The sequence below is a fragment of the Ischnura elegans genome, chromosome X (genome assembly GCF_921293095.1).
Source record: "Ischnura elegans chromosome X, ioIscEleg1.1, whole genome shotgun sequence".
In the NCBI taxonomy this organism is placed as follows: domain Eukaryota; kingdom Metazoa; phylum Arthropoda; class Insecta; order Odonata; family Coenagrionidae; genus Ischnura; species Ischnura elegans.
Window position 1 is genome coordinate 60,958,615 of NC_060259.1, and position 18,327 is coordinate 60,976,941.

Sequence of the window (18,327 nt, forward strand, 5' to 3'; positions counted from 1 at the left end):
TACAAGATGCCCAAGAAATATGATTCCTTGCTAATAGCCAATAGCACTATTTTTAAATCCATTGTCTCACACAAAATTGTTCATAGTTTAAGTACAGAAGAGAAAATAACAGTACAAATAGTATTTTATAGGCTAAGAAGAAGGCACAACTTGAAACAAGGGCTTCCACAGTACATTAATGAAAACCTTCATGAATGGACTGAATGTAGAAAACGTAACAATAACGCTTGGCACTGTATTCACTAAAATACCAAAACTTTAAACTGTGAACATTTTACCACTATGCATCACAGTCATTATAGAGTTTTATGCTGGATAACCAACCAGCCATACCTTTAAAAAAATAATACCAGGCAATAGTCAACATTAATTGAAAATCATGGTATAACTATAGGGATGTTATCAGACTATAAACAACTGGATAGATAATTTTTGATCATCATTAGGTAGTACCCCAAGAAAATTGCCACATTGCATTTATTTCATCAGGACCTCTTTGCCTCTAAACGTAAATCCCTAATATCACGCATGATTTCCACGGTGGCATCAAAATGTTCCAGATGAAACACCTAAGTATTGGGCCCAAATTTTCAAGGTCAGCAGATTTTCCCCCCAAATTCATCTCACTTAAGTGCAGCAGTCTTCCTTGAATCATAGAGTAATATAGGTGAACAGATAATATGATTTTTGCAAAAGATTACATGAAATACTATTAAATGTAAGAAAAAAAATATTTATTTTGATCTATTAGCGAATAAGTAATTAATCATCAATCCCAAGGGCCCAAAAAAGGGAAACAGATTTTCTTTGATGCTATGCACCTAAAAATGTACACAGGATGTCATCACATTTCCAAGCATTAAGGATACAAGACACTATTCTTTTCTCTTACCCTTTGTATAAAAATATGTAAATTGCAAATCGCATATGCAGAGGAGACTATATTCTACGCAACATAAACAATTTTTAGAACTAAACAGACTGGAATGAGCATAATGATGAACATTGCTCCTGTGTCACAAACAGAATTCCACATAATTTCCTTCATCCGTCAACAACAATGTGTGTGCCATAGGTAAAAACCTTTTGGATGAAAAAATAATTTAGTTTAACAGTCAACCCAAAACCTAAGTAAGTTAGCTGTCAACAGATTTCTTGCAAAACTCTATAATCTTTCACCCATTAACTGTTAAATATGTTAGCAGGATTTATGAAGGTATATGGCAAGATTATTAAGAAATATCACCATTAAAATAGACCTATTTCAGATACCTAATTGATAAAAATGAAAATTTATATAATGGTAATGATTTTATATTTCTTACAGCTTATGGTTCTTTCCAAACTGCCAATTCTTATTTTCATTTCTTCAAAAACTATAATAATTTTAAAATCTCAGTAATTGCCATTTATCTATATACTCTTCCGAAAAATTGAATGCAAAAAAATAGATCAATTCCTTTCCAGACCATAAACACAATAACAACTTCTAATAGTAGTTCATAGAATGAAAGACTGAGACTTGAAAATATGAGAGATAATCTAAATCTTATGAAGAGTGAATGATGATTATGTAATGACTGAGATGACGAAATAAGGAGTATAATGAAAGCATTCCAAAGAGTAAGGTACCACAGGAATCCAAAAATATATGTAAAATGGTTACACCAACACGAGAACACTCATGTAATTTTAAATAATATCTACTGATTTCCTTTTAAAATCATTTTATTAAAAGACAACAAGAAAATAGCTGGTCTTTCTTTAAGTAATGTCAATGAATGGCAAAGGGCAAATGCAAACAATAGTATAATTGAGCCTACAACAAACATGTCATCAAATCTTATATACAAGATTAATTTCAAATTCTTCAAGTTAAATTGATAAAAAAAAATGTAGGATCACCCTTAAATAATCACGTCACCTATGACAGCCATGGTAAGGTAGCAAATAATCAACGGTTATGGTCAAGGGAAAAATAAATAAAATATGATACCTGTGTAGATAATGCATTCAAGGTTTATTAAATGCTAGTTAGTATCCTTCAAAAACATCACATATTCAATAGGAAAGTAATTTAAGTAAAATGAGAGTTTGGATCCAAGGACCTTTCCAAAAACTGAAATTTCCAGGTCTATTATATTAATTCTCTAGAAGCATTCAAATGATAAAAATAAAGCCAAGTATGTATCTACCAACCAAAACTATTACCCATCAATGTTATTTTTGCTGAAGTAAAAGTGTAACTATTAACAGAGTGCATTACTCTAAGAGAGTGAAAATTAATCTTTACCTACACTTTCATGTACAGTCACATTTTCTTAGCTTTGGGAGCATATGCAGCATTCTTTTGGTCTCTAAGACAAGGGCTACAAGTAAACACTTCATTCATGCAGGGTATTCTAAGAATTAAATTACCATAACCAATACATTATCACACATTCTCCATGCACCTACAAAGTTCTTCTATGCTGCCTAACTATTTTTAACTTGCAACAGTTGAACTTTAAGCAAGTCATAGGAAGCAAAAGACCATGCACAACCTAGCATGGTTACACATCAAATCAGTCATTTAGTTCAACTCAACTCATTTTTTTTCATTTTATACTCAACAATAATGAAAGTGGGATAGGGTTGATGCAATTTATCTTGATCTACTAGCTGCTACCTAATGAAAACCTTAGATGATCACGTGTATAGAAAACCACATGATGATACTACAATTGCCATCTAAAATGCAGAAAACTGAGGTAAATGAAGAGCTTGACCCATTTTTTTTCGCTGGTCAACCACATTATCTACATAGCAAATGAAACGCTTTGTGAGGAATGCACAAACACACTCCACTCCTCGCTACCTATACCGCATACACTCAAAACAGTCTTATTCTGAAAGCATTCAGAGAAGAGACTCATTAATTCCAACACTAAACTACAAAACCTCTCGAATGAAGGAGACTCAGTGAAAATTTCACCATTTGAAGAGTTCCTCACCACAACAGAAAGAGGGTTAAAATGAAAGATTATAAAAGAAAAGACCGAAGGATATTTACCTTCATGAGACACTAATAATTTCACGACGACTACGTTCGACCATATTGTAATCCTGGCATAAAAAATTCGATATTTTAAATGAGCGTACCTCCCATGAGAGCTTATGCACATGCAGGAGTAAAAATTTTATGCATGTTAAAGAGACATGGGAAGAGCCTTAGGAAGGGGTGAAGCCTATGTATTCAACCTAAATTTATGTATGAAAAATAATTGGCCAAGGTAAGCCATTCCTTAGAAACCACAAGTATAACATACAAAGGGTGGAACAAATTGATACACATATAATTCCAAAATGGTTACCATTTTAGTTCAACAATACATGACGTCATTGAGCATTGTCCATTAACACTTGTTATTTTGGATAAATAGTGCTCTAACAAAAAAACACAACACCAAATGATGTCATTTTCAAAAATTTCCATAAACATGTCCAAAATATTGAACTTGGCATTAACAAACACAACTGCAATTCCACGTTAATTGGTACAGTGTCAACACAATATGATTCAAATTTTGAGCTTCAGTTCTAATTAAGTATAGTAAAAGCCATTAGAGGCCAACTGACACTTGAGCGAGAGGTATTGGGGATAATTTTAAAGATTGGGAAAGATTCACACTATAAAGTTAGATTTTAAAGCAATACTCCAATGGTTAATGTTAATTTCTTAAGCACCGCTAATAAATGAGTATTCCTTATTTTCCATAAAATGAATTCATAAAAATTTACTTGGGAAAGAACTGATTTTTCAAAGATTATAGAAGGAAAACAGAAATTGGAAATATCAAAGACCAAGGACTCCCAAACATACCTAGCTATTCATATAATGATTGCAATTTCACGTCTAATTATTTTTCTCATGATTAGAATAAATTTAAACATCATAAATACACCAAAGTACATCAGTGTTATATGTACCCTATTACTCAACAAGTAATCATAAACTTAACAAATTTATTGGGATCTTCAACTCTTATGTACAAAATGAAATTCAAACAAATGAGATTGAATGATACTTGAGTTCTCGAATATTTCTTTCAGCCATTGCTATCATTTATGTGAATGAATTTTATAGAAATGATCAAATGTCTTAATGATCACACCATGCTTCCATAGATCAAAAACTTTCAGAGTAGACTTCAACCAGAATTCTCAGTGTAGACTTCACACAACTCTGAGATCACGAGGCAGCAATGATGATTATGAATTCTCAAAATGTACAGGGTGAAATTGATGAATATGAAACAACCAAGACATATTCATTGTGTTTCAATGATCACAGATGTCAAACACTGATCATCACAGTGCTCCAGCTACCACCACCAGGTATATTTACCACTACCAAAAAAACCTTTCTTCCCTTTATTAGACTTGTCCTGCTTCGTGACTTTCCCAGAAATGCTGCTGCTGGCTTTACCCCCCTTCGGGCTCTCTTGGGAGACTTTGTTCACTTTGGCACTCTTGCTGTCCGTTTTAAACTTTGTGGGACAGCATCGAAATGGTTCGAAAGAAGGCATCGGTCTGGCATTTTTTCCAAGCCCCATGAAGAAACAGCCATCGCCTGCAGCAGAATTAAGTAAATTTGTCAGTGTCCCCATCAAGGACTAAATGAAATTTTATCTTCAAAATTCTCAAAAAAATCATTCAGCCATTTGCATTTTTCATATAATTAAAGTATGAAATATGCAGCCAAAACAATTTATAAATGAACCGACAAGAGAATAATTATTTCAAAAGGATAATGTCACAAGTGAGCTGAATTCTTGGTTAGTTTTCTTTGAATTTATTAAGTAGATAGAGTCACACTTCTTAAAAAGCAGAAACTAGAAGGCTGAATTAGCAAAAGAATAGTAAGTTACTCTGTAGTAATGCTGAAATTTTTCTTCCTTACAACAACAAACTGCTGCAGACGACAACTGTTACACCAAAGTGGCCATGCAACCAATTATAGGCCCATGCACTTACTTTTATAAGCTAAAGTTTAAAGCTTTAAAGTCAAATTGTACAGAAAATTAAAATTATTGCACACTGCAAATAAGCCTATTCCTTTAAAAGCTATTTCATTAGCTGAAAAGCAACTTATGAAATAAAATTTTCAGCTATGCACGAAATCCAACCAAACTGATTCATTTCAAGTTGCATGAATGAAAAATGTTTTTCATAAAAAAGGCATTTAAATATATAAATATCTTCCAATAAAAAAGAAACAATAATTTTGACACCATTATACAAGAATGTATCATTTTCTATCAGTGGACGTTCTAATTAAATTAAATAACTCCACTGATTAAAATTAATTTATCAAAGTGCAAATCTAGTTTTCCAATTGTGTTTTTGTGCACTGTCCCATGTAAATTCTCTGAAGTGAAATTTTAAATATTCTGTGTAGGGTGAGATAAAACTTGAACACATTGCCATGAGAAAAATTTCACCTGGACTTGAAAAGGGGAAAAGGGGCTTTCAAAGCCAATATGCATCCCAATAATTCAACAAAGTTTCTTTGAGCTAATGGCATTTTTTAAAGAATTTTATTGCAAATTCCAGAAGAATTAAGAAACCAAGGTAGTAGTCTACTGGCCTGCACATTGGTCATGAAACCCAAAGGATGATATTTTCTTGAGGAAATAGATAAGTTAACCATAATATCCAAAAATTAACAACTACCCTTACAAAAAAAAGCTGGGACAAGCAACCAAGAATGACCTATTGAATTAGTTCACTTTGAATGCAATTCATGCAATGCAACTCAATTATGGCACAGCTATCCCATATTACCTCATGATAAATGACAGGCTGTCACTGTATACAGACAGGAAGTCATGCATAATGAGTTATTTACAAGGTAGGTGACCCGTAACCAAATGTATATGTCCTGGATAAAAAGTGAACTGATGATTAGGTCATTACAAGGCTGCTTGTATCTGCTGGGGATATTCTTAGGGGTAGGTGTGATTTCAATGGATCCCCTATATTTTAACTCTGTAACTCTTTGATTATAGTACATTACACCAAAAAAAGTGCTTATTTACAGCCATAAATTATGCTTTTACAGCCATTTGAAAATTTAGAATATTCTGTTAATGCAAAAAATTGACATTTTTGGTGCAAACTTAAGATTTTTCTTTTAACGCATTATTTCATAGGAGTATATAGATGAAATTTGTCAAGTTAACATATTTAGCCAAAAATAGCTTTCAAATGATGCATAGGCTGTGGCTGAGCGCTTCCACTTCCATGATTTTGCATGCAATACCCTGCAGGGAGGGCATGGTAAATATTGCCTCATTTACCTGTCCGCTGGTTTTTAAATTGCAATTTTGTTTTTTGCAAATGATTACTTGATTCTTGAGTTATTTAAATATTTATAAAACTCTAAGATGAATATTTAATTCATTTATGGAAATTTTGGCATCACCCTCATCACTTGGACACCTGATCGTCCTAATCTAGAAGTAAACATGAACTTTCGTCAGAGAATTCGTAAGAAAAACTAACCCTTAACTCAATTAGATACTGTTTATGTAAGGTACAATTACCTTCAATAATATGTAGACACCCACTAGTCCCGCTTAACTAATGGGGTAGGGTTGGTGAAAACTTAGAAGGTTGGCTCATCAAGCAACCAGCATCCCATGCCTTTGCAGCACCAAAAGCGGACAAGGATGGACGTGGATGCACCTGAGTTACCAAAGCTGTAGTCAAACTCCACAAATAAAAGCCCTATTGAAATTATAATTAATGGATGGAATGAACTGAGGTAACTCACGTCCACACTCACATTGGGCCCTCAGAGTTTTTCATTACGGGCTCCGTGACAAGTTTTTTCCTCTATGTAGATTCATATTTGGACTCGCTGACATAGGCATTAACGGAGCTCAAAAGAAAACAATCCAATCGCCCAATATGTGCATGGGCTTCTTCTGAGCATTCCATCCACTAATCTTAATTTCGATTGGGCTTTGGCTCCTGGGGTTTGACTCCAGCTTCAGTAGCTCAGTCGCGACCACGTTTGTCCTCATCGGCTCTTGGTGCCATGAAGGCATAGAATGCAGGTTGATTCATATGCCAACCTTCCAAGTTTTCACCAACCCGACCCCATCAGTTAAGTGAGACTTGGAGGTCTACATATTACTGAAAATGATAGTACTTAACAACATAAATTTAAGGAGACGATCTGGACTGCTGTGGATCGTACATGTCAAGACACTACTGTGAGGTTCAGCACTTCCAGCATGATAGTTGCAAGTTTTTGGTCCCTTGAATCTCCATCACCCATAAAAGAGCCCTACTTTGTGCTCATATCTCAGCTCATGCAATCAAATTCCATTAAATAAGGCGCAATGAAAGTAACCACCTCACAAAAATCATACCCCAGCGGTAAAAATATGCCCATGAAAACTGTATGAAAGGCCCTGGCTACACGGTAACACTTATATGTTAATCTGTAAATGAATGAAAATGAGAATGAATGAGAAAATGCATTGTGTAACCACCAAACTTGTATGAATGTATGAAAGGATAATAATATTGTTCTCGTTTGATCCATACAATTGTGCACCCTCCATTCTGGTCCACCAAAATAATTCATACATTATCGTGTACAGGATAATGTACAATGTAACCAGGCCTTTACAACAGTATGACAAGAGAAAAATATTACTAAAATACATTAAAAATGGAAGGTCTCCCACCTACTAGAGGGTTCTCAGAGCATTTATTTTCAATTTATGCTGAAGGAATAAAACACCACAAAGATACCTCTTTTTCAAGGTTTCATCAATCAATAAATGCTATATGTGTATTTGAGTTCAACTAATAGTACGAGCATAGATTTTCTGAGTATATATTGATGATATGCTTCCAACATGAAAACTTTGAAATAAATCCTTTGCTTTTTTCTAGTCTGTACTATTTCCAATCACCACCTATTCAGTCTATGAATGGGGGTGCTAATCCAGAGCAGGATCAAATCCATTAGAAAGGAAAATGACTTGAATCCTAAGACGGTTGAAGAGCATACCGAGATGATTTTTTCAATACCGTAGCTTCATAGAGGTAGGACAAGTAAATTCTTAAGGCAACTTTAATAAGAGACTTTGCAGGACGGCTCTTCCTAGTATGCTAGGAGTATGTCCTTCTCTGACATTCTATGTTTTTGCACTTCTTCTCTGCACCATTGATGTCGACGGCTTTTGGGAGCAGCTGTGTATTGCACTTTGTCACGCAAGCTTTCGCGGCCATTACAGGTCACATCATCAGGTGATGAATGAGGTGACCTGTAATGGCCGCCAAAGCTTGTGTGACAAAGTGCAATACGCAGCCGCTCCCGAAAGCCATTGACATCAACAAATCTCGCTGGAAAGTCTACATTCCAAGCTTTCTCTGCACCATATTTTCATTAATATATTTTCTCCCCACCATAAAAAATTAAATTATTCATTTTTCTCTTCTCCATCAACTGCTTAAGTTCTAATATCACAGCAAAAACATGAAGATAATCCACATTAAGTGTACAAAAAACCTGCTAATATAAGTTTTTAAGAGTTCTGTCACTCGAAATTGCTTTTCATAGTTAATGTGTTGAGTATTTCTGCAATAAATCCATCATGCTCCCCATATTAAAATAACATCCTAACGAGTGTTAAGTGCTCTATACATCCTGCAACGTAGGCCGCATATATGCTGATAAGTTATGTGTGTAGCATACATTACATCAAAAGAATTTTTATTTCTGTAGCTCACAGCTAGATAAAGAGAAAAGAACTAATGGATGAATAATGACTGACTGACACCCTACAAAAAATACATATATATATGTATACAAAGAAATATTCGTTCCCAAGACTAGAGCGAAGAAAAAATCCGTAGCCATTGGGGTTCAAGAACACCCCCAAAATGCAATTGTCCACCAAAGGTACCATAAAAATTTTTTGGGCAGCAAGAGAGGATTAAAATATGAAACAGACAAAAGATTATTGTTAACTTCATATTGTTTCATAGGACAGTTAAGAGGAGAATTCCACTATGATACCGGGTATCGAAGTATTCTGAAACATCAGCTATCCTACCTGTGGCCCATTGGGAATCAGTCTTCACTCAGCTCAAATCTGTATCCAAGACATCTTATAGATAACAGTTTCACTGTCATCTAGCCAGATAAGTAAACCAAAAGGGTTATTTTCCTGACCTTGAATGCATAGGAGTCAAGGTTATCATTCCTTCCCATATTTATTCAACCTAATTAAGACTCCATTTTTCCATTAAATCTTGTTGTCCAAAAGGATTTCTGCCATGAGCTGCAATATCTAAGTAATGAATCATTAGCGCTGGAAAAATAGACCTTGAAAAATGAGACCCATCAAAGAAATACCAACCCTGACTTCCACTAACATCAGGATGGAAAAACCTGAAGTTCGCTCACTCTAACTGCAGACTGTAGCTGGATGAAAAGTCCTAGTAAAACTATCACCTATATTATTTTATAAAGAGCAGACTAAATTCCCATGAGCCAAAATTAATACGCAAAAGTTGTGAAAACCAGAGAAGTACCGTATTTCTCCGAATATAGTCCCCCCCTAATTTCGAGGCTTCAGTTTCGGGAAAAGTTTTTAAAATGCGTCTGAATATAGTCCCCTCTTTACTGTTACCATTGGCATTTTTGGAAAAAAGGGGGGACTATATTCAGACAAATACGGTATCATGCATGATGTCACTTTTTGAACCTAACTTTCAGTCCCAAGTCTCATCCTCCATTGTCATTTGTCAGTTTTACCTGACCACTTCTTTTCTCTTGAATGAAATTTACTGAAAAACTAAATCAGTCACCAGCACTTATGATAAAAAGTGATCGGCCTCATTGTAAATCCTTCTATTTCCTGATGACAAAAGGGAATTTTTCACGACAACACCTAAAGATAACTTTTAACCTGAAATAGAGATTCGGGCAAATTGACATCAAATACCCAAAGTTAAAAATTTCTTGCCTCATAGGGATTGAGAAAAGTGATTTTCCTCCAGTTTTCTCGTGACAGAATCAAAATGTTGTTCCACTGCATCGGGAAATAATGATTGTTGGTGGTGATAGAAATAAAATGGTTAAAGTAAGAATATGATCAAGCCTGCATCATAAAAATTGATAAAAAAGTAAATTGCCCTAATTCATGAAGTATAAATTTTCTCTGAAGATAGAATGAAAGTATCAAATGCTCATAACGTAAAATGATGATTGTGGTGTTGAAATGGTGATAGAAATCAAATGTCTCAGGTAAAAAACTGTTTGCAATCTGTTCTGCAGCAAACACTTCCCTTTAAGGGGGAAAATGAACTGACACCTTGAGAATTGATAACCCTCAACGTTTCAATATTTTACCTGAAAACATTCCTTTTCGCTCCCCACCACAACGACTACTACCGACCTCATCGTCATCATCATCGTCATCATCATCATCGTCATCATCATCATCATCATCGTCATCATCATCGTCATCTGGAAAAAATTAGCATGTCATGCAATCATTACATGAAAGGCTGTTTGAACAACATGAATCCATGAAATGGAAACTGAATGTTTAAAATCTTTTCCGTCCCAACATATATATTATTTCTGCCCGATTGGCAATAAATTGACACTCATTGCAAGAGAGATTAAAACTACCATTTTTTTCCAGTCCATTAAAGCATCATCAAGAACTCACATGAAAAGCAAGGGATGAAAATGATCTAATTTTAAATTTAAAGGATCCAAAGAATCCTATCACATGATGCTCACAAGCCAAGAACAAAAGTAATACAATCAAGAAACCTTCATGGGCTTTCTAGCCAATTACAATGATTTCCAGTAAGTAATTTCCACCTTCAAATTACGCTATCTTAGAATCAAGTCAATTTATACCTTTAAATGCCTTGCAATGAAAATTATATTTATTAGTTTTGAACAGAAATTCTGTAACCTGTTGGTCATTCAGTAACAACATTGTTATACTGATGATGATATGCTGACTTCATTGCAAGAATGATTATGCAAACAAGTGCATTGGAGAAAAGTTAAAGAAATTATATACAGAAGTGTTTGCATAACCAATATTCATTATTAGTACTTTAAAAAATAAAATTATCAAAAAACAAAACATTGAAGATGTGATTAGAGACTTGAACCGAAGAAGAAATCAAGCCAAGTATTACAGCCAAACGGAAAACATTGGTCTGGTTGGCTGAAACCTGACCAAGGAACAAAGGTGCATGGATTGGTGGCTATCAAAACTTTTATCTGACATCAAACTCCAGGGATACATTTCAAACACATCTGAATGGAGGAAGACTTTTGAGGCAGAACTTCCCAACTAACACACATACTATAGTTCAATGAATACCATCACTACAAATCCTTAATAATACCATTGGTGATAATTTTCACAAACAAAGGAGGGGTTACTTAGCCAAAAATGTTTTGCCATATAAAATAAATGGATGACAGAAAAAACTAAATTTCAGGACACAAATACTGAGGAAATAAGTGTGAAAATGTTGATGCAATAACTGATAGCAATAACTCCATCCAGAAAATTGCACTCAAAACTTAACTTCATTGAAAATCATAGGCTTGAGGATTCTACAAATTAAATTTTGCTTGATGATCAGCAAAAGCTAATCAACGCCCAATCAGGATAAAACTTCCATCAATTTACATATTAGAGCTGATAAACGTGGATACAAAGAAACCGGTTGAAATATTTTCATCCAAGAAGCTGTGTTGGATACAGTAGATCCTCACACAGCACAGCATTGCAAAAAAATAGCTAAGATGCATTTATTGGTATAAGCCGATAAGTTGACATAATCAATGCAGTTTCTCTTATTCTGACGATTCTATAAAATTATCATGGTCATGACTACATTTGATATTCCAAAATTAATCACAGGTGGATTTTAGCAACTTAGCAAGAATAAAAAGTTATATGTATGTTGACTCAACCAGACTGTAATCTTACCAGGGAAATATTAATAACATATTAACTAATTAAATGTAGATTTCATTTCAATAGCATAATTGAATCCTCACCTACTATTTCACACAAATTTTTTCCTAACAGAATATGTTTACTTTTACCTTTAAATATTTTTTTTAAATAATAACCCTAGTATGGCTTTTAATAGTCATACAGGTGATACTTTGGCTTTCGCCATTATACTCTGAACAAAACTCGATATTTTCTATTATGCACACAATTGCTATAAATAGCATGATTCAAAAAGACTAAAATAGCTTGTCTATGCAAGAGTTTTCTGAATTAAATTCATACATTATAAAATCAAAGTATCATATTCTAAAGATGCACGAAGTTAATAAAAAGTGGGGATTACTTCAAAAGCCATTTTCAAAGATATGTGAAATTTTCTTAAGATACAATTATATCACTTGTGTTGGCTGGGAAAAAAATTATGAAGATGCACCAAACTTGAATCCATTACACCTGGAGTACACACTTACTGTGTTGGAGAATAGCCACCAAAATCAATAAGAAAATGAACCAGTATATTATGATGGAGATTTTTCAACCATGATATTATTAGGGAGACCAGTCATATTTCAGATTCATTAAAATTAAATTCAAATAAGGAGCTTAACATTGAATCCCAGCCTGTTTTTTCACTAGTCAAAGAATATTTAAGAATCAAAGATATTCTTGGCTGAAATATTGCAAATAACCCTTCACCCGACCCATATTTCAGTCGGTTAAAGTCCCTTTCAAGTGCAAAAATTCCAATAAGAAATACCAGCTAAGAAAAAATGTTATTCCAACAGAGAAAATTTCTTTCTACTTTCCTGGTGGTTATTACGGCAATAAAAAGTGGCAGTTTTAACTGTACTTATCTCTGATAAGCATGCTGAATTTCCGAACTTTTGGTATATTCAGATGTTTTATTCACTGCGTTAGGAACAATTTTATAAATTCACCTAAGTCTTCTCATAACAGTTCTGATCCAATTCCTGTACCTTTGAGTTTAGTATGTTGTGCAATTGCTGATAAAGAGTATCAGCAATGCATATAGAAATAAGAATGCTAGCGGAAGATATAGGTAGGTATTTGTAATGCTAGAAAGGATTGGCTATCACAGGACAATGTAGCCTAGGATGAAAATTATAACATTTTAAAATTATATACGAATTAAAAAGATATATCATTTTAAAGCAATTATTATTACACTCTCTAATATAAAAAAAGCCACCAATAAAACCATGAATTTCATGCACATGAAAGAATAATAGCCACATTAACAAAAATAATTAAGAGCAAACAGACAGTGCAAACATATCATGCAACTAATTTTTGGTAACACACAGCAAGTGTTTCCAGAAATAAGGTATACATACCACTACATCAAACCCAGAATAATAAATTATATAGCAGAACTAAAACTATGTTTAGGAACACACAAATCTATTCGAATTCCATTAAGGTCACTCATTCTTTGGAATCAAGTTACTACACCATGTATAGCAATATTTACAGTGTTTAAAAACAAAGACAGCTACATGGTCTACACTGGAGCTATATACAACCTCCCAATCAGAAATCAGCTTCAAATGCTTCAAATGTCACCAAAATTGAAAGTTTTTCATAGGCATTACAGTTAAATTATCAAATAAATGGAATAATTGTTCATACTTATTGCATTTTGCAACTGAAATATGTTTTGTGATACTGATTTCCACATGATACTTATGCCAGAATTTCAACATTCAATGATGTACATATATTTTGAAGGGAGAAAGATGATCCATGTGTGGAAGACCTTTAGAGTAAAAAATCAAGGAGAAACATTGCTGAATAATATTGACATTATAGAGACAGAAATCGATATGTAACAGCTATATGCAAAGAATCCTATGATACCAGACATTAATTGATAGTTTCACTAAAAATAACCATGTAGCAAATAATATCAATTCAAGATATGAAAAGTCAAAATCCAAAGGAACTGAGTTCCCGAAAGCACTTTAATAAATATTTCACACTTGGATTATCATTGCCACAAAATAAATTTAATCACATCACACTTACGTTAACCACAACAAAAATTAACTCACATGAAACAAACTTAAATTAATACGAAAACAAGCTCTGGGAATTAAATAGCCACAGTCTAATTCAGCACACTCACAAACTGAAGTCAATAGTCTCAAAGCAACTTTAATGGCAGCAATGACTAATGATATCCACACCAAGAGTGAAGTGGGTAGTATAAATATTGTATAAATAAACTATAAATCTGATACGGTTGTAATAAATTTTCTTAGAGAAATTAATTCATAGGGAGTGATTTTCTTCACAAAATTTACTGAGGATAAAAGAATAAATAATACACATCAAATACAATCATGGGCATACAAAAACTTAGGGCTTTTATTATCAGCCTTCCTTCACGGTCAAATTTACTCGATTGGCTCAGTCAAGAACCTACGCCAATCACATTCAATATCCCTCTCATATGAATAAATATGGCATCCTAAACATAAATTCATCACAAAATAAACAACACAAATGGGCTGGAAATAACTCAACTATTAAAATATACAGCACATTTGGTCATGGGTTGTTTGCACCCACATTGCCACATTAGTGAGGACTTGCAACACACAAAACAGATTGCAGGGATAAAAATGGAACGGCAGTGAGTGAAGACTGAGCCAATATTATATTGATAAAATTTAAAGTTGAATTCAATTTTAAACTATGGACAATGGAATCATGAATGGATACAATACTTGGCAAGGGAAATATTGTTGCCTATTAGATGAAGTCAAATTGACTTGTGCTGACTGGAATGCTCTAATAAAATGTCTTCAACACCTTAATCCTTGGGAAATATTTATATAGAGTACAAAATATGCCCATGACTGCATTGCCTATGAACATAAAGTAAAGCCAATAAGATAATGACTATGACAAATAAAAGTAAATTCCAGCTTAAGAAAATAAATAATAAATTCAATAAGCCTAGAGGCTATAGTTGTCAAAAGTAGAAATAAAAACCAAAGAAAAAAATCTTCAGAAGATTGCCAGCCATTAAATCCTGAAAGATTGGCAAGGAGATAATTTGAAAGAATATTTTTGAGAAAGTCACAAGGGAACACAAGTCAGTGAAATGTGTTTCAAAATCAAAGACCACTGAGGCCTGTAAAATGTCTTACTTTTCTGATCTACAATCCAATCCAGAACATCTTCTTCCTTCTTTAGACTTCCTAAAAAAAGGAATAAGGCATTAATCTTCAAACATGAATGATTGATACATAATCACTTGAGCAACTCTCTTAGATATCACTAAAATAACCATGTCCATTCGACGTGCAAAGTTTTCTAACATAATTTCAAGGCAGCTTCAATCTGAAATCCAAAATTTTACTCTCAGTTGTGCATTAGTAGGGTGGAAATGTGTCATAAGAAGAAAAAAATACTTTACCTTCAAAGAGTGGATTGACACAGGAGTTGAATACCTTATGATGCATGTGATGCATAATTTCAAAGTACAAATGTAAAATATGTCAAACTAGTACATATATAAATACACATGACTACTTTTAAAAAGAAATTATTTATTCCAATGATCAGATTTCATTCGTGAAAACAATTCCACAGGAATATTGCATTATTTCCTTGGTACAGGCTAAGTTTTCTCTTTCAAGTGAGCATTGGTAAATATTGAACAGTTCAATTGATTGCAAAGATCACAAATGATCTATGATTATTGAGAAAAGGTTATTCTGATGAAAATTCACAGCAAAATAAATTAAAATTGCTCACCAAATCGTATGAAAAAGTGCATAACTGAAAACTACTGCTTGACCATGAGATCCAATAACATAAAATAAGCAAATTAACAGAGTTACATGGCAAAAAGTCAAACTTATTACATTGAATTAACATTCAAAGTGATTGGGTCAACTATTTATTTAATGAGCAATTTTTGCAAGGAAATGAACTACATCATTCTTTTCAAGGGTGAGATGACCTTCAATTTCAATAATTATTCAGTTCAATAATTATTCAGGTTGTCACTTACCATCATACATAATTGGAACGCCAGTTTCATAATACACCAGGGCTGGGAAGCTAAATATTCCAATCTCAGCAGCAAGTTTAGCATCAGTTGACTTAACAAATTGGATTCCATGCTTATCTGTGTCATCGTCAATGGTTTCTAACTCCTCCAGAATTTCCTGGCATGATTCGCAAGCATCATTATCTAGAAAGGAAGAGTGTGTGGAGAGTGTTGTAGTGAAATTACATTGGTCTTCACACGACAAAATTTTTGTATAGATAGACTAACCCCAAGTACATCATAAATCCTTTCTTGTCTGCATACTGCAACATCTCATTTTTTATGTATTTTTAAATGTTTTGATATTTATTTAATTTTTGGATACTTAAATTTACCTTATTTTTTGTTGGATTGCCGAACATTTGTTGATGTTTTGGGGGATTGATGAGAAAATGAAAGAATAAGGTGGGAGTAAAAAGATTTGAGAAGAAATTTGTGAAGGAAATGTTTCTTGTTTTGTGAGAATAAAGATTATTGTAAAAATGCTAGAGTCTGATGTTACAATACGATAACTACTGTCAATAAATAATCACCCATGATAACCTAAATTAGTATTTTTGTTTTGCAATCTCTAGATACATGATACCAAGACATTTGGTGTGAAAGTCTCCCATTGCAAGTGCCACAGGTAAAATCCTCAGTTCCAAAGTCACTTACAGAAAAACACAGCAAGATGTTCCACATCATTAATCAGTGTTTGTAAAGTTTTGCGATCCACACTTTCAATGACATCAGGAGTTGATGTATGAAGGCTGAGCACCCATTCTAAGATAGCATCTTCATCCATAAGATCACCTGTAAAGGATTACACAAAGATGTTTTTTGTTTCAGTTTAATCAGAATTCAGGCTGTAAAAATATAAAAATAGAGTAGGAAAAAAATATCTTAAAACTATGATGATGTCCCAAGAGATCTCACCAGAATAAATTTGTCGGAATTTGTTTCGGTAGAACGCTAGCGATGGCAGTGACTTTAGGTCATATTCTTTCTCCACACCTTCATCAGATGTTTTCACAAAATCGATCTCTTTTTCCTCACATTCATCATCAATATTTTCTAATTCCTGAATGATTTTTTGGCTCTTTTTGTCTCCTTCCTTGTCTAGAAAGGGAAAATGAGAATGTAATAAAATCTTGGTCTCACAAACAAGAAAATTCAAGTGAGTGAATGGCTTTGAGTACTCACAGAAAAACACTACAACGTGCTCGTTATCTTGAAGAACCTTTTCCAACATCCTCATGTTAACTTCCTCAATTTTCCCTGGAATTTCAAGGGTTTCTGGGTCTGTAATCCATGCCAATACCTCATCCTCATCATCGATATCACCTGCAAAGGAGTTAAAATGTTATGAGAACATTTCTGACTGAAGACAAAATATGTTTATTGGCTTTACTATATTCAAATACACACTCAGATTTTACCAACAAGTTGAAGAAAATTGGTTACAATGAATTGAATTTCAACCAAATATGGCTTATTTTTGTGCTTAAACCTAATCTCTTAGATAAAATGGCCAAAACTTACTTAATGGGCAGGTTTTTATATAAAATATAAGCATTAACCTAACATCATTTTCTAATAGAAATATTAAGATTAAAATGGTACACCAGAAAAATATTACATAAATATTTTTCGAACATATTTTTGTATTATTTTTTATAGTTTCCAATAGGGATGGACGGTTCCAGGATTTTTTTCGGATCCGCATCTGGATCGGATACTTGATTTCAGGTGCTTGATCTTTGGATATTTTCGGATCCGAATGCATTTTTAATTTCCTGCCATAAAACGAAGTACATAATTATTCAAGTGTCTTCTAGGTAAATGCGATCATAGGAATGCTATTTAGGTTTTCATACACATTAAAATTTTTACAGATTAAAAATCATTTTCATAATCTTTCAGGTTATTTGACAGTACTCAAATTTTCCTCACACATGTTTCCCCCGAATTTTGCCACTTTCTCATTGCATGCTGACTTGTGTTTCACCCTCAAATGCTAGATGGTTGTGGAGAGGTGGATTTTGCACTTCCTCGGGATAGTTTCATACCTCAGTGCACGCACATGGCACACATTGAGCTCTCCTTATCTCAATAAAAATGTTTCCACACAATTAAATACATTTATATCAATATATCATTGAATTTTGAAGTACACCATGTCCCTTGTTTAAG

The 18,327-nt window shown here is 33.5% G+C and overlaps 1 protein-coding gene across 7 annotated transcripts in view; it reads right to left on the bottom strand.

Moving 5' to 3' along the window:
* Positions 1–18,327, bottom strand: part of LOC124171637 — a 152,845-nt gene that overhangs the window by 25,320 nt on the left and 109,198 nt on the right. For 4 of the 7 annotated variants that reach the window (XM_046550841.1, XM_046550843.1, XM_046550840.1 and 1 more), the window contains 7 exons: positions 17,338–17,478; positions 17,071–17,253; positions 16,810–16,947; positions 16,114–16,296; positions 15,245–15,295; positions 10,421–10,537; positions 4,412–4,612 (listed from right to left, as the gene is read on the bottom strand). In XM_046550841.1, the coding sequence (XP_046406797.1) occupies positions 4,412–4,612; positions 10,421–10,537; positions 15,245–15,295; positions 16,114–16,296; positions 16,810–16,947; positions 17,071–17,253; positions 17,338–17,478 (1,014 nt within the window). The remainder of the gene's footprint in view (positions 1–4,411; positions 4,613–10,420; positions 10,538–15,244; positions 15,296–16,113; positions 16,297–16,809; positions 16,948–17,070; positions 17,254–17,337; positions 17,479–18,327) is intronic. The other 3 variants (XM_046550842.1, XM_046550844.1, XM_046550845.1) reach the window with 3 other exon arrangements.